Source organism: Rhinatrema bivittatum, chromosome 1, assembly GCF_901001135.1.
Source record: "Rhinatrema bivittatum chromosome 1, aRhiBiv1.1, whole genome shotgun sequence".
Taxonomy (NCBI): domain Eukaryota; kingdom Metazoa; phylum Chordata; class Amphibia; order Gymnophiona; family Rhinatrematidae; genus Rhinatrema; species Rhinatrema bivittatum.
Window position 1 is genome coordinate 808,999,062 of NC_042615.1, and position 19,407 is coordinate 809,018,468.

The following is a 19,407-nucleotide window of genomic DNA, read 5'->3' on the forward strand; positions in this document are numbered from 1 at the left end:
CCATTCTTCACTGCACCGACCTCACGAAAAACAGATTTAAAACACAGAATGCAGGACTCTGCTTTCTGCACAAATGTACAACTCCCGCATGCATTGGTTGTTGTAGAGTCAGCCATGCAAAAGGCACACAAAAGCAGATTACATTCAAATAATCCACCAGGTCGCGACAATAAGTCTCTAGATGACTTCGCATAAAGAGCTTTCCAATCAGGGGTTCTAAACGCCAAAATTCAAAACCATCAATTTTACGTGGCGCAATATCTGTTCAAATGCCTACAGACCTTGAAACCTATTTTACAACAAGGTTCAGAAAATAATACCCCTCCACCAGAATTTCACGATATGGAGGAAGGCCTTCGGCACCTTGTACGTTCAATTTATGAGGGATTTGAGACCTCTGCCAAAACTGCTAACGCCATAGCCAGGAGATTGGCATGGTTGAGGGCAAGCGCCATAAGAGATGACTTACATGAAAAGCTTGCCAATCTTCCCTGTCGACCAGACAGTTTGTTCAGGGATAGACTAACTGAAACTTGCAAAATTAAAAGAACAAAAAGTGGCAGTGCTATCGTTAACACGTTGACATGTCATCTTCTAAGCATCATTTCGGTTCATATAAAAAACTTTACCCTAGATGACAGTATCGTCCTTACCCTATCTATAGGCGCCAACAATATCAAACAAATCGCCAGCAACCTTACCAACAACCAGCTTCACGTCAGAACCCACGCACCCCTCATCAGCCACATCAATTTGCAGACCCTCAACCACTCAAAAACCAGCAAAGTTTTTAGGAGTAACTCAACCACCACTACCCAACCAGAAAGTAGGAGGATGGCTGTCCCACTTTCTTTCACAATGGAGCACCATAACATCAGATTTGGGGGTCCTCACTATAATATGAGACTGATACTCTTTCAACTTCATATCCCCTCCATCTCTCCCACATCCAGTGGTCACCAAACATCAAGATGTTCATCAGGGAAATTCTTCAAGAAGTAAACCACCTACTTCAACAACACTGTATACGGGAGTTACCTCAATCCCGATATCAGAAAGGGTTCTATTCACAATACTTCCTCATTCCCAAAAAATCGGGAGGGCTTCGACCTGTTCTGGACCTATGTTCCCTCAACAAGCATATACGAAAAGAAAAATTCAAAATGACTTCTCTCAAATCTATTCTTCCCTTCCTACGGGGACTGGATGTGCTCCATAGATCTAAAAGATGCATATGCCCACATACCAATGCATCCCAATTCTTGGAATTACCTCTGTTTTCAAGCAGAAAAGAGACATTTTCAGTACAAGGTTCTCCCGTTCGGTGTCTCCTCTGCACCCAGTGTTCACAAAATGTCTAGCGGTAGTGGTGGTACACCTCCATCGGCAGGGGGTTCAAATATTCCCTTATCTCGACGATTGGCTGTTAGTAGCCCTCAATCCTACTCTCCTCCAAAACAATTTAGTTCACATGATTACTTGCCTGGACAATCTGGGTCTTCTTATAAACTACAAGAAATCTCACCTTCAGCCTACCCAGACGTTGGACTTCATAGGAGCTTCTATAGACACCATTCAAAACAGAGCTTTCCTGCCACAACCTCGAGCACTAGCTCTCTCAGTGTCTATTACATCTTATGAAGACTTCAGTCCATCAAGTCTTAACCGCACTGGGGTCATATGGTGGCATGCACCTACATGGTTCCGCACATGAGACTACACAACCGTCGCCTTCAATGGGGCCTGAAGAATCAATGGTCTCAATTCCTGAGCCCATTATCAACTCCAGTGACAACTCAACCAACATGAAAATAGACCTCCACTGGTGGATAACCCCACCAGCACGGACAGAAGGTTCACCACTGAGACCCCTCAACATCAACTAGTTCTTACCATGGATGCCTCCCCCAAAGGCTGGGGAGCCCATCTTTCCAACCTACAAACTTGGGGATTATGGTCCAACCACGAACGCAATTATCACACAAACTTCCTGGAATTGAGGGCTATCCCTTCGAGCTTTCCAGCACAATCTACTACACCATGTTGTTATGATTCATACAGACAACCAAGTAGCAATGTTTTACATAAACAAACGAGGGTCTGGTTCATGGAACCTCTGCAAAGAAGCAATAGAGATTCTGGACTGGGCCCACACCAAGGGAATCTCCTTAGAAGCCACATAACTGCCCGGAATCAACAATTCCAAAGCAGACAAGTTGAGCAGAATTTTTCACCCACACGAATGGGAGCTTGATCAAAATGTCGCCAATCGACATTTCTCCATTTGGGGTCTTCCCCGAATCATCCTCTTTGCAACAGAACGCAACAAGAAGGTAGACCTATTTTGCTCGGTATATCCCAGCGCACACCAATTTGATACAAGATACATTCCTCATGGATTGGTCTCAAGGCCTCCTTTATGCGTTCTCTCCTATTCCTCTGATCTCTGGCAGAGTACAGAGATGCATCGAGGACAAGTCTGATCTCATCCTCCTCGCACCAGCATGGCCGCGTCAACCATGAAACAGCTACCTAGTTCAACTGTCAATCTGCAAGCCAATTCCTCTAGGGAACAAACCCACCCTCCTCATCCAACAGGGGGGCTCAATGTTAAATCCACTTCACGCATTCTTGAATCTCACTGCATGGAGATTGAAAGGCTCACATTCCAACCTCTAAACATCTCTCCAAAACTGGAAGATATTTTAATCTCATCCAGGAAGCCATCAACGCGACTAAACTACCAATGTAAATGGCAGCATTATGCCTCCTGGTGTTCCTCCATGAACACAGACCCACTTACATGTTCACTAGAACATCTTCTGATTTACCTTCACTTGCTCTACATGCAAGGTCTAGCCACTGCCTCTCTTCGTGTTCACCTCAGTGCAATAGCGGCTTATCACACTCCCCTCAATGGAGACTCTATAGCCTGTTATGCTCTTGATTCCCAGTTTATGAAGGGTGTACTACATCTACGGCCCCCGATCAAAAAAACCACCAGTACCATGGGATGTCAACCCAGTTCTGGAACAACTTATGTTACCACCCTTCAAACCACTGGACACTTGTCATCCTCGATACCTTTCTTGGAAGGTACTATTTTTAGTCACCCTCACGTCCGCGAGACAAATTAGCGAACTTCAAGCCTTAGTGCACTACCCACCTTACCCTGAGTTCTACCATGACAAGGTTACGCTGCGTACGCACCCTACTTCCACTTTTCACTTAAACCAAACCATAACCCTACCAACTTTCCATCCCAGACTGGACGCGAATGACAGCGAGTGGTGTCTCCATTCATTGGACTGTAAACGTGCACTTGCGTACTATAAGAAATCATTCACTCTAATAAAAGACACTCGCAACTCTTCCTCTCCTTCAATCCAAACGCACCAGGACTTCCTGTTTCCAAAAGAACATTATCATCCTGGCTTTCCAACTGTATACGTTTCTGCTATCAAAAACGTTCAGAATCCCTATCTTCCACACCCAAAGTCCAAGTACGTGCGATGGCTGCTTCCGTCGCTCATCTCCACGATGTGCCTATCTTAAATATCTGCAAAGCAGCCACATGGTCATTGCTGCACACCTTCGCATCCCACTACTGCTTAGACAAACAGGCGGAAGATGAAGCACAAATGGGGCGGATAATCCTAGACAAAAACACTTCATCTAATTCAACTAACTTATAAGAACTGTCCGCCTCTTGTGTTGTATTGAGCGATACCTTACGTACAAGCACTCACATAGACTAACACGCTCAATACTTAACCTGGGGTCTCCCAGACAGCATGGCTAATTCAGCTGCTTATCTATGGAAAAAAGCAAGTTTGCTTACTCTAAACGGTGTTTTCCGTAGATGGCAGATGAATTAACCATGCTGACCCACCCACCTCCCCAGAGAGTTCCGGCATTGCATATAGTCTTGCTTTGACACGGACTGAAGAGCCTCGAGAAGGCAGGGGGATATACAGGAAAGAACACCTCACCAAAAGACTTTTGGTGATCTTGGAGAGCTCTGCCTCCTAGTGGCATGGAGGCTGTACCCAGACAGCATGGCTAATTCATCTGCTATCTACGAAAAACACAGTTTATGGTAAGCAAACTTGCTTTTCTCGGTGCTTAAATGTCAGGGACCAAACTCAGTTCTACAAAAAGAAAGTTGGAACACTAGGAGTTAGAAGTCACAGATCAGGCACAGATAGGAAACCTCTTCTGATCTATCAGGAGACTTCATGATTCCAAGTTAATGATCATCTATTTTTCTGATTATGTACCTCCAGCATTCGTACCCTTCCTTCATGGTTAAATGAGAAACTAGACAATGGCGCTAAGAGCATGCGGTTTGATCATCTTCCGGAGACTAAAGCCAGAAGCTCCTACTCTGAAAGCAGCTGACAACATCGAATTCCTTCTGCTGCAGACATCTTATGGAATTCATCACTGGACCCCTCCTAAAGGTGATATGTTCTCTTTTATCATAACAAAGCTAATAAATACTCTATTAAAAAAAAAAAAAAAAAAAAAGAGAGAGAAATAGACAATAATTCAATTTTCCTAGCGTGTAGCAGATGGACTCAGGACCAATGGGTATAGTATACTCCTGATAGCAGTTGGAGATGGATCAGATTTCAATCTGACGTCAGCCCTAGTGCATATACCCCTGCAGGAAGTGCAGCTCTTCCGTATTTTCCGTCTCCATAGCAGTTAGGGACTCGCACAGTGTTAGAGTAAGTTTACCAAAGAAAACCAAAATAAGAAGAAATCTTACCTTTACAGACGAGCCCCGCTCTCCTGCGGTGACACCCATTGGGTCCCTCCCCCAGTTGAGAATTCCCAAGGTGATTTCCTCGATCCCTCTGAGGTAAGCCTCGGCCCGGCGGCCGACCCTCGGCGGGGACCTAGGCTGAGAGGCAGCAGGTGCAACTTCGAGCACAACGGTGAAAGTATTTTCCCTATCCCCCGCAGCCGGAGACTGCCTGGAACAAGACCGGGAAGCGTTGAGACAAGGTAAGGTAGAAATCTATTTAAAAGTCCCCGGTCTCTGAAGCTCAAGGAGTCGCACGGGTCGCCAGCCGACACCAGTGCCACCGGGTTGATCTGCCCTAGCAGGGCTAGACCTGGTCAGATCCGAGGATCCTCCCATGTGGAGACCCTCTGAGGTGGTCGCCATATTGTCTGCGTGGTCGCTGTCACCATTTTGATCTGTTTGTCGCCCTGTCCGCCGTTCCGAGCCGTGCGCACAAATACCTTGTGCGCACAACGTTGCGCGCACAAGCGACGCGCGCACAAGCGACGTGCATAGCCACACACTGTGCCGGGCGCATAACTTCGATCTGTGCACACAACAGCGCACACATCTCCCTGAGCGCGCACCAAACATACGTGCACAAGCCATGGCACCACCGGAAAAGAAACTCAAGGCTCAGGGCCTTTGTCCAGCAAGCCACATTGGAGCTGCACAGCATGAGGAGGCCACGGCCCTGTGTATACAGTGCGACGAGGCTCTAGGGGATCCAACTCATGGCCCTCCCCAGCTGGTACCGGGTTTCAGCCTCTCGAGCAGTACGCCGGACCTAGCATTGCACAGCGGGGCTCCCCAAGGACACGGCACCCCTTAGTCTAGACCCAGCATCTATCTCCTGGGTGGAATTCTTCAAAGGTCTGCATACCTTCGTCCACATGCAACCGGTGCCTCCTATAATACAGCCACAGGCTCCACTAGAGGACCTCAACATCCCAGGACCCTCTATGCCCAGGGAAGTGATCCCACCGCCCAGAAGCCCCACCTTCGGGGACACGGACAACTCTGAGGATTCAGAACCCCTGGAGGAAGGGGAACTCCCTCCGGGGACAGAGCCCCACCAAACCATGAGACATTTCTTCACCAAGGATGAGCTTCCAGACCTGGTCACTCACAGCTTAAAAGAGCTTGCTATCCCGGGCACAAGTGCCTCGGGGGAACCTAAGACGAACCCCGTACTAGAGGGACTCCGTCAGACCTCCCGTCATTTCCCACTATTATAAGCCATCCAGCAACTAATTGACCTGGAATGGGATGCCCCGGAAACTAGGTTCAAAGGGGGGGCGGGCTCTGGCAGCCATGTACCCTCTGGACCCAGCCGCCAAAGATCTCCTGGCATGTCCAAAAGTGGATGCTATAATCTACGCTGTCTCGAAGCGCACTACTATCCCGGTGGAGGGAGGAGCAGCACTCAAAGATGCTCAAGACAGATGTCTGGAATCTATCCTCAAACAGTCCTTTGACGTCTCCACTATGTCTTTTCAGATCGCGGCCTGCTGTGCCGTGGTGACACGCGCCTGCTTATCACAGACCAGGAACAACACTCCTGGGGAGGCCCTGGAACTAGCAGTATCATTCCTCGCAGACGCCGCTTCTGATCTGGTGCGCACCACAGCTAGAGGAGTGTCATCCGCCGTGGCAGCCAGAAGACAAGTCAAACCAACATTGTCCTTTTAGTGGCTCTGAATTGGGCTCAAAGGCCATGATACATCTGGTAGGCGGTTCCCTCAGGCTACCACTTTGGACAGATCTGTTATGTCAGGGATCCATTTTCCACAAGGATTGGGGTTGATTCTGTCTTACAATTTGCAAATTGAAAGGGCTTGATTTGTTTTGGGTACTTGCCAGGTTCTTATGGCCTGGATTGGCCACTGTTGGAAACAGGATGCTGGGCTTGATGGACCCTTGGTCTGACCCAGTATGGCATTTTCTTATGTTCTTATGTTACAGCAGGCAAAAAATCCTGCTTCAATTTCCACTCTTCGGGCCCAGAAACTTTCTACTTCTCTAGAGTTTGGAGGGGCCATTGAGGCCTGGTGTTCTGAGTGAGGTACTCAACCACTTAAGGTGGATATTCCTTTAATTTTGGAATTTTTATAGGACTGCTTGCTTAAGAGTTTGTCCCTTAACACCTTGAAGGTTCAAGTTGCAGCCCTGGCTTATGGGGGAGAGTTAATGGAGCATCTTTGTCTTCCCATCCAGACGTATCCTATTTCTCCCCCCACTGTTGTGGCTTCCGGTGCCTCTATAGGACCTTAACTTAGTCCTAGAGTTTTTTAGCAGGTCCGACTTTTCAACCACTGCATACTCGTTCCTTACGGCTGATTACTTTGAAGACAGTTTTTCTGGTAACAATCTGTTCAGCACATTAGCTCTATGAGCTGCAGGCTCTTTCCTGCCATGAGCTTTTTCTCCAGCGCGATCCCCTCGGTGCCGCACCCGATCGCGAAAGCTGCTAGGCCTGCGCATCCGGCGCTGAAGCCCGTCGGGGCAAGGCCTTTAAAACAAACGCCCTGCACTCCGGGGCTCCAACGCCGGCCACGCGGACGATCCCTCCGCTCCGCCCCTCACAGACGGCAGACGATTGGCCCAGCCTTACCTCGACGTCAGCGGTAAGCGGGGGCTTTAAATTCCGGACTCGCTGCTCGGCGTCCATCTTCAGCGCGATCCCCTCGGTGCCGCACCCGATCGCGAAAGCTGCTAGGCCTGCGCATCCGGCGCTGAAGCCCGTCGGGGCAAGGCCTTTAAAACAAACGCCGGCCACGCGGACGATCCCTCCGCTCCGCCCCTCACAGACGGCAGACGATTGGCCCAGCCTTACCTCGACGTCAGCGGTAAGTGGGGGCTTTAAATTCCGGACTCGCTGCTCGGCGTCCATCTTCAGCGCGATCCCCTCGGTGCCACACCCAATCGTGACCTCGCAATTGGCGACAACACACCCACCGTAAGGCACCCGGCCTATCAGAGGATAGAGAAAAGCCCTTTAAATTTTAGAGCGCACGGACGGCGTCGCGCGCCGGGCGTCGCGCGCCCGAAGGGGCGCGATCTAAGGGGCTTGCCCCTTAGTGAGCCCCTTTGTGGACCCAGGACTCACATCACCACATACAACTCGCCTCACCACTCCTCACATCTCTTCATCCCCAAGCATATCTGAGGACCTCCAGCGGAAACAGTTCACATCCTCTCAACACTCATCCCAACAATTATTTTCCTATTCAGCATTCTACGCCTGCACTCAGCTCCAGCAGTCAACTCCAGCAGTCAACTCCAGCAGTCAACTCCAGCACTCAGCTCCAGCATTCAGCTCCTGCACTCAGCTCCAGCATTCAGCTCCAGCATTCAACTCCTGCATTCAGCTCCAGCATTCAGCTCCAGCAGTCAACTCCTGCACTCAGCTCCAGCAGTCAACTCCTGCACGCAGCTCCAGCATTCAACTCCTGCACGCAGCTCCAGCATTCAACTCCTGCACTCAGCTCCAGCAGTCAACTCCTGCACTCAGCTCCAGCAGTCAACTCCAGCAGTCAACTCCAGCACTCAGCTCCTGCAGTCAACTCCAGCATTCAGCTCCTGCACTCAGCTCCAGCAGTCAACTCCTGCACTCAGCTCCTGCACTCAGCTCCAGCATTCAGCTCCTGCACTCAGCTCCAGCAGTCAACTCCAGCATTCAGCTCCTGCACTCAACTGCATTCAATTCCAACACCCTAATCCAGCATTCAAATCCAGCACTCAACTCCAGCACTCAACCCCAGCATTGCGTCCAAACAGCATTCCAAGTGCCCTCATCTCAACCACTGTGCACACACCCGCCTGTACAGCCTCAATCTTCTGGGACCTCAGCCATGCTCATTTTCCCTATCCCAATCATCAAAAACCTCTACAACAACCGGATAAAACCAGCCAACCATTCAGTCTTCCAACACAAACGCCTGATACCAATAATGACAACCCCTCTCACCCAATTCCTCGGACTATCCTTATTCTCTCTAACACTCTTTAACGCTCAATCAATCTCAAAAAAAACTCACATAATCAATGACTATCTCCAGGACACACAACCGGATATATGTGCTATGACCGAAACATGGTTGAAACCCACAGACCTACCTCTAATTAATCAACTACCCATTCACAGCTACGACATCTACTCCATACCCAGACCCAAAAAAAGAGGGGGAGGACTTTGCTTAGCTGCAAAGAAGGAGCTCAGACTAACCCTACAGACCACTATTCACTCCTCTCGACTGGAATTTGCCCTCTTCAGCTCTAAACAGCTCCAAATTTGTTTAATATATGCCCCTCCCGGTCTCCTGGATTCAGATCCATCACCACTCATTGAACTCATCGCCAAACACCTAAAAAATGACACCCCAGCTGTCATCCTAGGAGACTTTAACATTCACACAGACGTGATCCCTTTATCCGCTTATTGCGATATGCTACTATCTTCTTTTAAGGCTATGGGCTTCTCTCAAATTGTTAAAGGTCCCACACACAAAGCAGGGCACACTCTGGACCTTATATTCATCAACTCAGGCCTTTCACAATCTTCCCCACCACAATGCTCCCCTATCCCATGGTCAGATCACCTGATGATAACAACTAATCTCTGTATCAAGGACAACCCCATATCTCCAAACACCAAAACCACAATTCACTACAGGAACTCATGCTCTAGAGAGGACCTCACCTCTCTCCTATCTTCGGAACTCGCCAATCTTGACCTTTCAGACGCAGAAACAGCCACCTCGTCATGGCACAACATTACGAACAAGGTGGCAGAAAAACTTTGCCCCCAAAAAACCAAAGAGATCAACCCAGCCTGCAAAACCAAAAAACCATGGTTCACGCAGGAACTAAAAACCATCAAATTAGAATTGAGAAAAAAAGAACACGCATGGCGGAGGAATCCTTCCAACACTACACTGAGGGGCGGATTTTCAGAGCCCTGCTCGCGTAAATCCGCCCAAAACTGGGCGGATTTACGCGAGCAGGGCCCTGCGCGCCGGTGAGCCTATTTTACATAGGCTCACCGGCGCGCGCAGAACCCCGGGACTCGCGTAAGTCCCGGGGTTTTCGGAGTGGGCGTGTCGGGAGGCGGGGCGGGGCCGGAGCGCGCGGCGTTGCGGGGGCGTGTCGGCAGCGTTTTGGGGGCGGGTACGGGGCGTGGCTACGGCCCGGGGGCGTGGCCACGCCCTCCGTACCCGCCCCCAGGTCGCGGCCCGGCGCGCAGGAGGCCCGCTGGCGCGCGGGGATTTACGCCTCCCTCCGGGAGGCGTAAATCCCCCGACAAAGGTAGGATGGGGGTTTAGACAGGGCCGGGCGGGTGGGTTAGGTAGGGGAAGGGAGGGGAAGGTGAGGGGAGGGCAAAGGAAAGTTCCCTTCTAGGCCGCTCCGATTTCGGAGCGGCCTAGGAGGGAACGGGGGTAGGCTGCGCGGCTCGGCGCGCGCAGGCTATACGAAATCGATAGCCTTGCGCGCGCCGATCCAGGATTTTAGCCGATACGCGCGACTACGCGCGTATCTACTAAAATCCAGCGTACTTTTGTTTGCGCCTGGAGCGCAAACAAAAGTAGGCTGTTCGCGCTCGTCTGAAAATCTACCCCTGAATGAGTACAAAACCCTCATGCACAACTACAGAAACAACATCCTTCGCACAAAGAGAGATTTTTATGCCCACAAAATTCACAATTTTTCCTTTGATCCCAAAGCGTTGTTCACATATGTCTCAGAGCTCACAAAACCCACCTCACCAACTATCCCAGATGATCAAGCACAATCAAGATGCACAGAACTTGCTCAATTTTTTGAAAACAAAATTCTCAAGCTAATGGCCCCTCTGGCAACCAGTAACACAGTATCTCCTTCTATCATCACTCCTTCACGCAACCAGAACATAAACCTAGATTCATTCGAACCTATCTCCTCACTTGAAATAGAAATGACTCTCAAAAAGATGAAACCCTCCACTCACCCGACAGATTCCATCCCTTCTAAACTCCTACTCACCATTCCGAACATCATAGCGAAGCCCTTAGCAGAGATAATTAATAGCTCGCTAACCCAAGGACTAGTACCAGACATCCTGAAACTAGCCACCCTCAAACCTCTCCTCAAAAAACCCAACTTGGACCCTACAGACCCAGCTAATTTTCGCCCCATAGCTAACCTTCCATTTGTAGCCAAACTTATGGAGAGGATAGTCAACAAACAGTTATCTGAATACCTAGAAGAGCATAAAATACTCACAACAGCCCAATTCGGATTCCGCAAATCCCTTAGTACGGAATCCCTCCTAACCTCTCTAACTGACAGAGTCCTCGTAGGTCTGGAGAAAAAGACCCCATACCCTCCTGATTCTCCTCGACCTATCAGCTGCGTTTGATACCGTAAAACACTCTATCCTGATCGACCGGCTCTCAGACATAGGCATCTCAGGATCAGCCCTGGAATGGTTCAGATCCTTCCTACACAATAGGACTTTCAAGGTCAGAATCAGCAACAAGGATTCCCTCCCGGTCAAATCCTCTTTCGGAGTTCCCCAAGGATCCTCTCTCTCCCCCACCCTCTTTAACATCTATCTTCTCCCCCTATGTCATCTACTCTCAAGTCTTAAGGTCACACACTTCATATACGCAGACGATGTTCAGATTCTGCTGCCAATCACTGACTCCATCTCCAGCACCATCAACTTCTGGAACAATTGTCTACAGTCCATAAACTCACTCCTATCTAGCCTTAACCTAGTACTTAATACGTCAAAAACAGAACTTTTGCTTATCACTCCAGATGAGAACCTTCAGCCTACCAACAACCTAACCTCACCACCAATGATCAATTCCACTCAAGTAAGAGACCTTGGGGTCACCTTAGACAAAAGGCTGAACCTCAAAGAATTTGTCAAGAACACAACGAAAGAATGCTATTATAAACTACATATTCTGAAAAAGCTGAAACCTCTCCTGCATTTTCAGGACTTCAGAACAGTCCTCCAAACAATACTATTTTCCAAAATCGATTACTGCAACTCTCTGCTTATAGACCTTCCAACCATAACCACAAAACCTCTACAAATGTTGCAGAACTCCGCCGCAAGGATTCTTACTAACACCAGCAGAAGTGAACACATAACACCCATACTAAAACACTTACACTGGCTCCCCATCAGATCCAGAATCATTTTCAAAGTGCTAACTATAACACACAAGAACATCCATTCACAAACGTCGCTAGATCTAAGCCTTCCACTTCGCCTACACGAGTCTTCACGACCAATCAGAAACAGATACTTAGGCACCTTACACGTACCTTCAGCCAAGTCCTCACTCAAGAAACGTGCATTCTCGACTGCCAGCCCCCTTCATTGGAATGCCCTCCCCAAGGACATTCGCCTCGAAACGTGTACTCGAACATTCAAAAAGAAACTCAAGACCTGGCTCTTTACAAAAGCCTACACTTAAAGGTCTAGCTCAGAACCACATCCCAGAACTTGAATCATTCTCGCTTTTATAATCATATCAAACAACTCCTAATTTTATCCTTGGTCTCACAATTCCAAATCATTAAATATTTGAACATGCTACACCAATACCTCTTAATCCAGATGTAACCTTAGTTTTTGAAGTCTTCACTCCTATAGAAATAACCGCCAGTTCTTATTTACTTAACCCTATTCTGTAGACGTAAACTTTTCTTGAAGACTGTAATCTGTAAACACCTGTATTTATTATAAGAACTTGTATTTACTATTTATATTTATTATTTAGCTATTAACATTGTTCTATTACCACTTGGTACTATTTCTCTCCTTCACCTCTAACTCTAAGTTCCTACTAAGTTAGCCATGTTATTTATACCCAATTGTTGGATGTAATTGTATATTTGTTTAATTGTTCAATCTGTTTGATGTAATTTTCTGTTCCTTGTTCCGTGTAAACCGAAGTGGTATGCACTAGTGCATGAACTCCGGTATATAAAAGCCTTTAAATAAATAAATAAATATGACACCGGTTTGACTCAGACCATGCTGTCTTTTTTTTTTTTTACCCAAAGTGGTGTCGGAGTTTCATTTCAATCAGCCTATTTCTCTGCCCGCCTTGGACAGGGACAGAGATGAATCTGAGTACCATCTTTTGGGTTCCTTGGACTGGGGTGCCCCAAGGTTCTGCCTTGTCGGCAACCTTATTTAATATCTATCTTCTCCCAATCTGAAATCTCTTAGCCGGTCTCAGTCTGAATTTCTACATTTACACTGAAGACATTCAGATACTGGTTCCAGTTTCAGATACTGTAGATCAAACTTTCAAATTAATTACCATTTACTTGACTGCTATTAAGCAATTGCTTTGTCATATGAAGCTGGCACTTAACATGGAAAAAACTGAACTCTTATTGAATAGAAAACCAAACCATACTGTTAATAGCACACTTACTTGCCAGGTGATATTAAGTTTACTCTTGCAGAGTCAGTCAGAAATGTAGGGAAACTGTGAGAAGGCTACTATAAATTGCTGGTGCTTAGAAGACTAAAACCACTACTTGAGATGAATGACTTTCGCTCTGTATTACAGGCATTAATTTTCTCCTCTTTGGATTATTGCAATTCCTTACTACTGGGTCTCCCACAAATCACTTTACGCCCGTTACAGGTACTTCAGAACTCCACGGCCAGAGTTCTGACAAACTGCAGAAAACGCGACCATATTACGCCCATTTTAATAAATTTGCATTGGCTCCCAATCGCGCACAGAATTTTTTTACAAAACTTGCTGTTTGCTTCTTAAAGTAATCTATATTTATATTTTATTATTTGTTCAATGTATCTACTGTTCGATGTAATATATATATATATATAACCTGGTTTGATGTAAACCGATGTGATATGTCTATACATGAATGTCGGTATAGAAAAAACTTCAAATAAATAAAATAATAAATAAAGCAATTTACAGCCAAAAAAATGACTGGCTGAATTTTACCACTCAATTACATACACCTCACAGAACTTTAAGATCTGTTAATAAAGGATTACTCCAGATTCCATCCGTAAATACTGCCCATCTTACTTTAGTGCATGAGAGAATTATCTGTATTGCAGGACCCACTCTCTGGAACACCTTGCCAGCCGAACTAAGACTTGAAATCGAATTTAAAAAAAGCCTTGAAGACCTGGCTTTTTAAACAAGCCTATTCAGCCAATCTAATATATCTAATTATATTTATTTTATTTGTTCGATGTAATATATATATATATATATATATATATATATATATATATATATATATATATATATATATATATATATATATATATATATATATATATATATATATATAACCTGGTTCGATGTAAAAAATTTTTAAAAAGCCTTGAAGACCTGGCTTTTTGAACAAGCCTATTCAGCCAATCTAAGACAAGACTAATAATAAGATATTAAGATCTACAATCTTATTTTTATGTATATGCTGTCTTTCTAGAAAATTGTCTCCGTTCCCCTTTTAATGTAAGAATTTTATTGTATTTATAATTTTTGATGTATACCTTGTGTTTTATGTTTTACCTTTTTGTTAACTGTTGTGATGTATTTATACAAATGACGGTATACAACATTTTTTTAAATAAAATACTGCGGTACTTGGAGATGACTAAATTTGTTCGGCAGTCTGATCTCCTGTTTGTGCTCCATGGTGGAGGAAAGCAGGCAGCACCAGTGATGTGGGCAGCGATTGCCTACTGGGTTAAGGAAGACATGGCAGTCCATGTGGCTGCTGAGATTGCCTTGCCAAAATAGATTAGACCGCAATCCATGAGGGCTCAGGCGGTATCGTGGGCAGAACTTAATTTGTCGCCTGATGAAATTTGCAGAGCGGCAACATGGTCATTTTTGCACACCTTTTCCAAGCACTACTGCTTGGATGTTAGGGCTAGGGAGAACTTTGCATGGGCAGTATTGACTGGACCGCTGGCAGCCTCCCGCCCTTTTCGAGATTAGCTTTAGTATAACCTACTTGTGGGGATTGATCTACCCGAATGCTGAGGAAGAAGAAATCACTACTTACCTGATAAATTCTTTCCTTTAGTAAGGACAGGTCAATCCCCAACCCACTGATGTTTAAATTTGTGGCTAGCCTTTCATTGCATGAGCTATGCAGAGTATGATGGTAAGTGGCTTCTCTAGCCTTTAGTTTGCTAGCTATGTTCCTGTTGGTCGAGAAACATGAATGGTTGGCTGTTGATAATGTTCATGTATATTCAGTTTTGTCCACAGTTTGGATTTTCCAGAGAATACTGGTGGGCTGATGTTGGAGTGGGACTATATGGCCATGACGTCAGCTTTTGCTCCATCTCCATCTGCTGGTAGAGGTGCGTAACCCACTTGTGTGGATTGACCTACCCTTACTAGAGGAAAGGAAACTATCAGGTAAGTAGTAATTTCTCCTGTCTTGGATGGCTCACTGACCTCCCTGAGATCTCAGATTACCTTTTTCAAAAACTACAGTTCACTCCCAAAATTATGAAGAAAAGGTTTTAAGCCCTTGATAAATATAGGGTGACATAATAGGTATATAAGAAATTAAAGTATTGAGATATGAACTTAAATTGTAGAGGTATTAGGAAATGCCCTATCTCAAAGAATTTACAATCTCTAAATTATTTAAATATATTTAGCAATGGGTGGAAAGAATTCTGGCGGACTGAACTTTGGTGCCAGCCACCTGGGGCCAAGGAGAGCTACTGCCCAGGACCAAGGGCAGAAGCCTTGACCCATGATTGCCACTCACCAGGCCACCAAGTGAAAGAGGCAGGCTGGCTCACTAGTGGAGAGGGATGGTTGGAGGTCTGGCATTCTTATTGGAAAAGACTGGCTTTCAGAACTATTGCATTGTAGGAAATAGTCTTTGACTCTAGTTAACACGATCTCTATTCTGAACCCTATTTGCCTGTCGTAGGACATGTTGATCCGGGAGAGGATGACCTGACGACAGCCCTGCGTGAGACAGAAGAGGAGGCAGGACTTAATGCCAGCCAAATCAACCTCATTGAAGAGTTCCGGAAGGAAATAGTTTACACAGTGAAGAACAAACCTAAAACTGTTATCTACTGGCTGGCCGAATTGAAGGATGCCACCACCGAGATAAAGCTGTCTAGTGAGCACCAGGCCTTTTCCTGGCTGCAGCTGCCGGAGGCCTGTAAGCTTGCTGACTATCAGGACCTGCAGGAGGTGCTGAAAGAGGCACATCAGTTTCTTTGTATCAAAACATGAACTCATTTTTTGCTTAGAAATTGGTGCGATCCTTAAAGAGAGAGAGCCCCAACAATTCTACACAATTAGCCATCATTTTTAAAATAAACTTCTCAATAAGGACACTGGAATATTAATACTGCAAAAAGGTTTGCAATTTTTTATATTTTCCTTGTTTCTTTGATTTCTTTCCTGCCATGTTTTTTGATCAGGTTCTACATTGATTAAAACTGAATTCTTGAAGTAAGAAGGGAAAAGCGAGGTAAAACATGGAAATCTAGCAGGCTCCAGTATGGATCCAGAAGGATGCATTTTCCATAGAATGAGAAGCTAAAAAAGGGCTCTCAAAAGGAACAGGGGAAAATGATGAATGGTAACGTTACAATTCTTTTTCATTAAAAAGGTGGTAAATGCATGAAACATTTCCATTAAGAGCCAAAAATAGTGACAGAATTCAAGCACAGTCTGAGAAAAAGTGACTTTAGTTGCAAGAGAGAGAAAGGAGAAGACCATAGATCGGAAAATGTATGGCAGCGCAGTAGGCAGGCACAAATGGTCCTAGTCTCCCAACATGCTCTGTATTTTTAATGTCAAGGCATCAAAATGATTGCGAACTGAGCATCAGTGGATTATTTCAGTAATCCCAGAGTGTTTTCAGGTCAGTTTGAAGCTAGACTTTAAAGTTCTTGGGTGGGTAGGCACAGAGCCTTTCTTGCTGGCCTTTTGACAGTTCAAGGTGACAGCATGAGACAGATCTCACAGCCAGAGATGCTTTGGTCTCTTCCAAGACAACAATAGCGCACTCTGACTGTCATGGAGGGGACATCTTGTTTATGTTCTATGAATCATTCTTGAAACTGTTGGCTACTTCAGAATTGTCATGACACCAAAAGAAAAGCATACAAAAGAAACAACCTCTTTCTGCTTTATTTCCCCGCCTCTTGAAAGAATATGCATTTGTTTTGAAAGCACATGAAAATAAGCTATTTCTTGCATTTTGAAAACAAAATGGAAAAAATATATACTGATGAAATTTATTTTTATTTTATTTTGCATGCCAATTTTCAAATACTGCATGCAAAACAAATTTTGCATATGCTGTTTGCATTTTGCACCCACTACTTGGATTTTATGCATATACAAACAGAAAACAAAAGAAGATGGGAGAAAAATAAATCAAACCAAAAATTCAGTGTGTTGCACCCTTACAAAAAAGGTTGATAGACGGTCAACAAGCTTTGAACTAGACACCAAAAGGGATATAACCTATGTATATTGAAGTATATCGGACTTACACAACAATCATTGCTGTTTTGTGTGCTACTAAAAATTTTTTGTGTAACCCCTAGGCTAGTGTCCCCTCGCAGGACTACCAAGAACACATCTCGGATAAGGATTAAGCTGCTAAAATGCTCTCCTGATATTGTTACTCTCTGAAAGTCTAGAATTTGATGTTTTAATGTTTTATTGATTGTGGTTATTATATAAAATATAAATTTTAAGTGAGATGTTTGGCACTTGATCGCATTTTTATTTATTTTATACTGTTTTATACTTTGTGCCTGTTGTGAACCGTTGTGAAGGAATTGCTCTAAATGACGGTATAGAAAATTCACTAAATAAATTCCCTGTCGGGGAGGAAGGGAAGATTACTTCCCAGGCCCTGAGTATTGGTTAAGGTGAAATTTAAACTTACTGGTTAACTTCCTTTCCTTGAGTCCTGACAGACCAGTCCAGATAAATGGGAATTCACTCACCACTGGATGGGAGGCAGAGAGTATCTTCCTTCTTTTTCTGACAGCCTATGTATTCTGGGATAGCAGAGTGCACTGTCAGCCTATTGCCTTAACTCACTTTCCCTGTCTTACTGTACTTTTCTCCTCCTTTATTCACTACCTTAAACTACAAGAGTTTAAAAAAAAAAAAAGGCAAATCATAAGAGAAAAAATAAACTCATATACTTATACAGGTCATGAACAGGTTCTTCCTTCTTTGGGATCCCCCTTGCTTCTTTCCCTGTAAAGAGAGGTTAAACTTTACATTACATCTTTTTTTTTTTCTATTTTAATTTGCTGCTAAGAACTTCAGTGGTGAGAAAGGGGGAAAGGTTTCCCTATTTCTTAATTCAATATTTCTCTCTTCCTATTTTCCACAGCATATGAGAGAGTGGAAAAAGAAAAGAAACCAGATTTTCCCTATTTATCTCCTCTGGGGGAGGGTTCTGGACTGGGCTGTCAGGATTCAAGGAAAGGAAATTTAAATGCAAGTTTAATTTCATCTTCCACTCTGTCGTGCAGACTACTCTAGACAAATAGAACATGCCAAAGCAGAGCTTACTCCTGGTGGAATGAGGCCTCAATGGTCCCTAAAAATTTTCTACCAAAGCCTGCCTCTTTTGTCTGCAAATTCAGCCTATAATGCTGTACATAGAATATAAAGAGAACCATGTAGCCACTAGCACTAGCTTGTGTTCTGCTCATGATGAAGCCTGGGACTTTGTCGAAGGGGCCTTCAATTTTGGTGGCACTTGTCTGCCTTCCACACAATAGGCTGCTATAATCTCTTTATCCATCTTGTCTCGGATGTGCCTAGCTCTCTGTGGCCCCAAATAAGACTGTATGACTTTCTGAAATCATTTGTATCGTTAAGATAATACAACAGAGCTTTCCTGATATCTAGTAGATGCAGACTTTTTTCTTTGTCTCAGCACACTGATCTGAATGCTGGAAGAGATTTCTTGGTTGATGTGGAACTCTTGACACTGTTAGACAGAAAAGCTGGGGCTGTGTGGATTGTGACTCTGTCCTGATAGAATATCAAATAAAGATCCCTCTGTGACAGAGCCTGGAGAAGTGAAATCTTCTAGTTGAGCAAATTGCCATCAAAAATACCATCTTCAGCATCAAGCCCTTTACCGGTGTTTCTCTTAGAGACTCAAAAAGTGCTTTTGTTTAGGCCTCAACCCCAGGGTAAGGGCCCATGCTGTCACTACCTGCTGAATCAGGGGATACACATATTTTACTGCCTTGAAAAAAACATTTGGATAGGCACTTATAGATGTCCCTTCCTCTTAGCCTCTAAAGCATGTTATGCTTCCACTAATTCTTTCAATGAATTCAATGCCAAACCTTAAGAACATAAAAAATTGCCATGCTGGGTCAGACCAAGGGTTCATCAAGCCCAACAGAGGCCAAACCAGGTCTCAAGAACCTGGCAATTACCCAAACACTAAGAAGATCCCATGCTACTGATGCAATTAATAGCAGTGGCTATTCCCTAAGTAAACTTGATTAATAGCCATTAATGTACTTCTCCTCCAAGAACTTATCCAAAACTTTTTTGAACCCAGCTACACTAACT

The 19,407-nt window shown here is 45.0% G+C and overlaps 1 protein-coding gene across 3 annotated transcripts in view; it reads left to right on the forward strand.

The window, feature by feature from the left end:
• The window catches only part of NUDT2 (nudix hydrolase 2), a 31,130-nt gene extending 13,573 nt beyond the window's left edge, over positions 1-17,557 (forward strand). For all 3 annotated transcript variants that reach the window (XM_029581263.1, XM_029581270.1, XM_029581278.1), the window contains exons 2-3: positions 4,287-4,463; positions 15,755-17,557. In XM_029581263.1, the coding sequence (XP_029437123.1) occupies positions 4,328-4,463; positions 15,755-16,068 (450 nt within the window). In that variant the 5' untranslated portion in view covers positions 4,287-4,327 and the 3' untranslated portion in view covers positions 16,069-17,557. The remainder of the gene's footprint in view (positions 1-4,286; positions 4,464-15,754) is intronic.
• Positions 17,558-19,407: the final 1,850 nt, after the last annotated feature.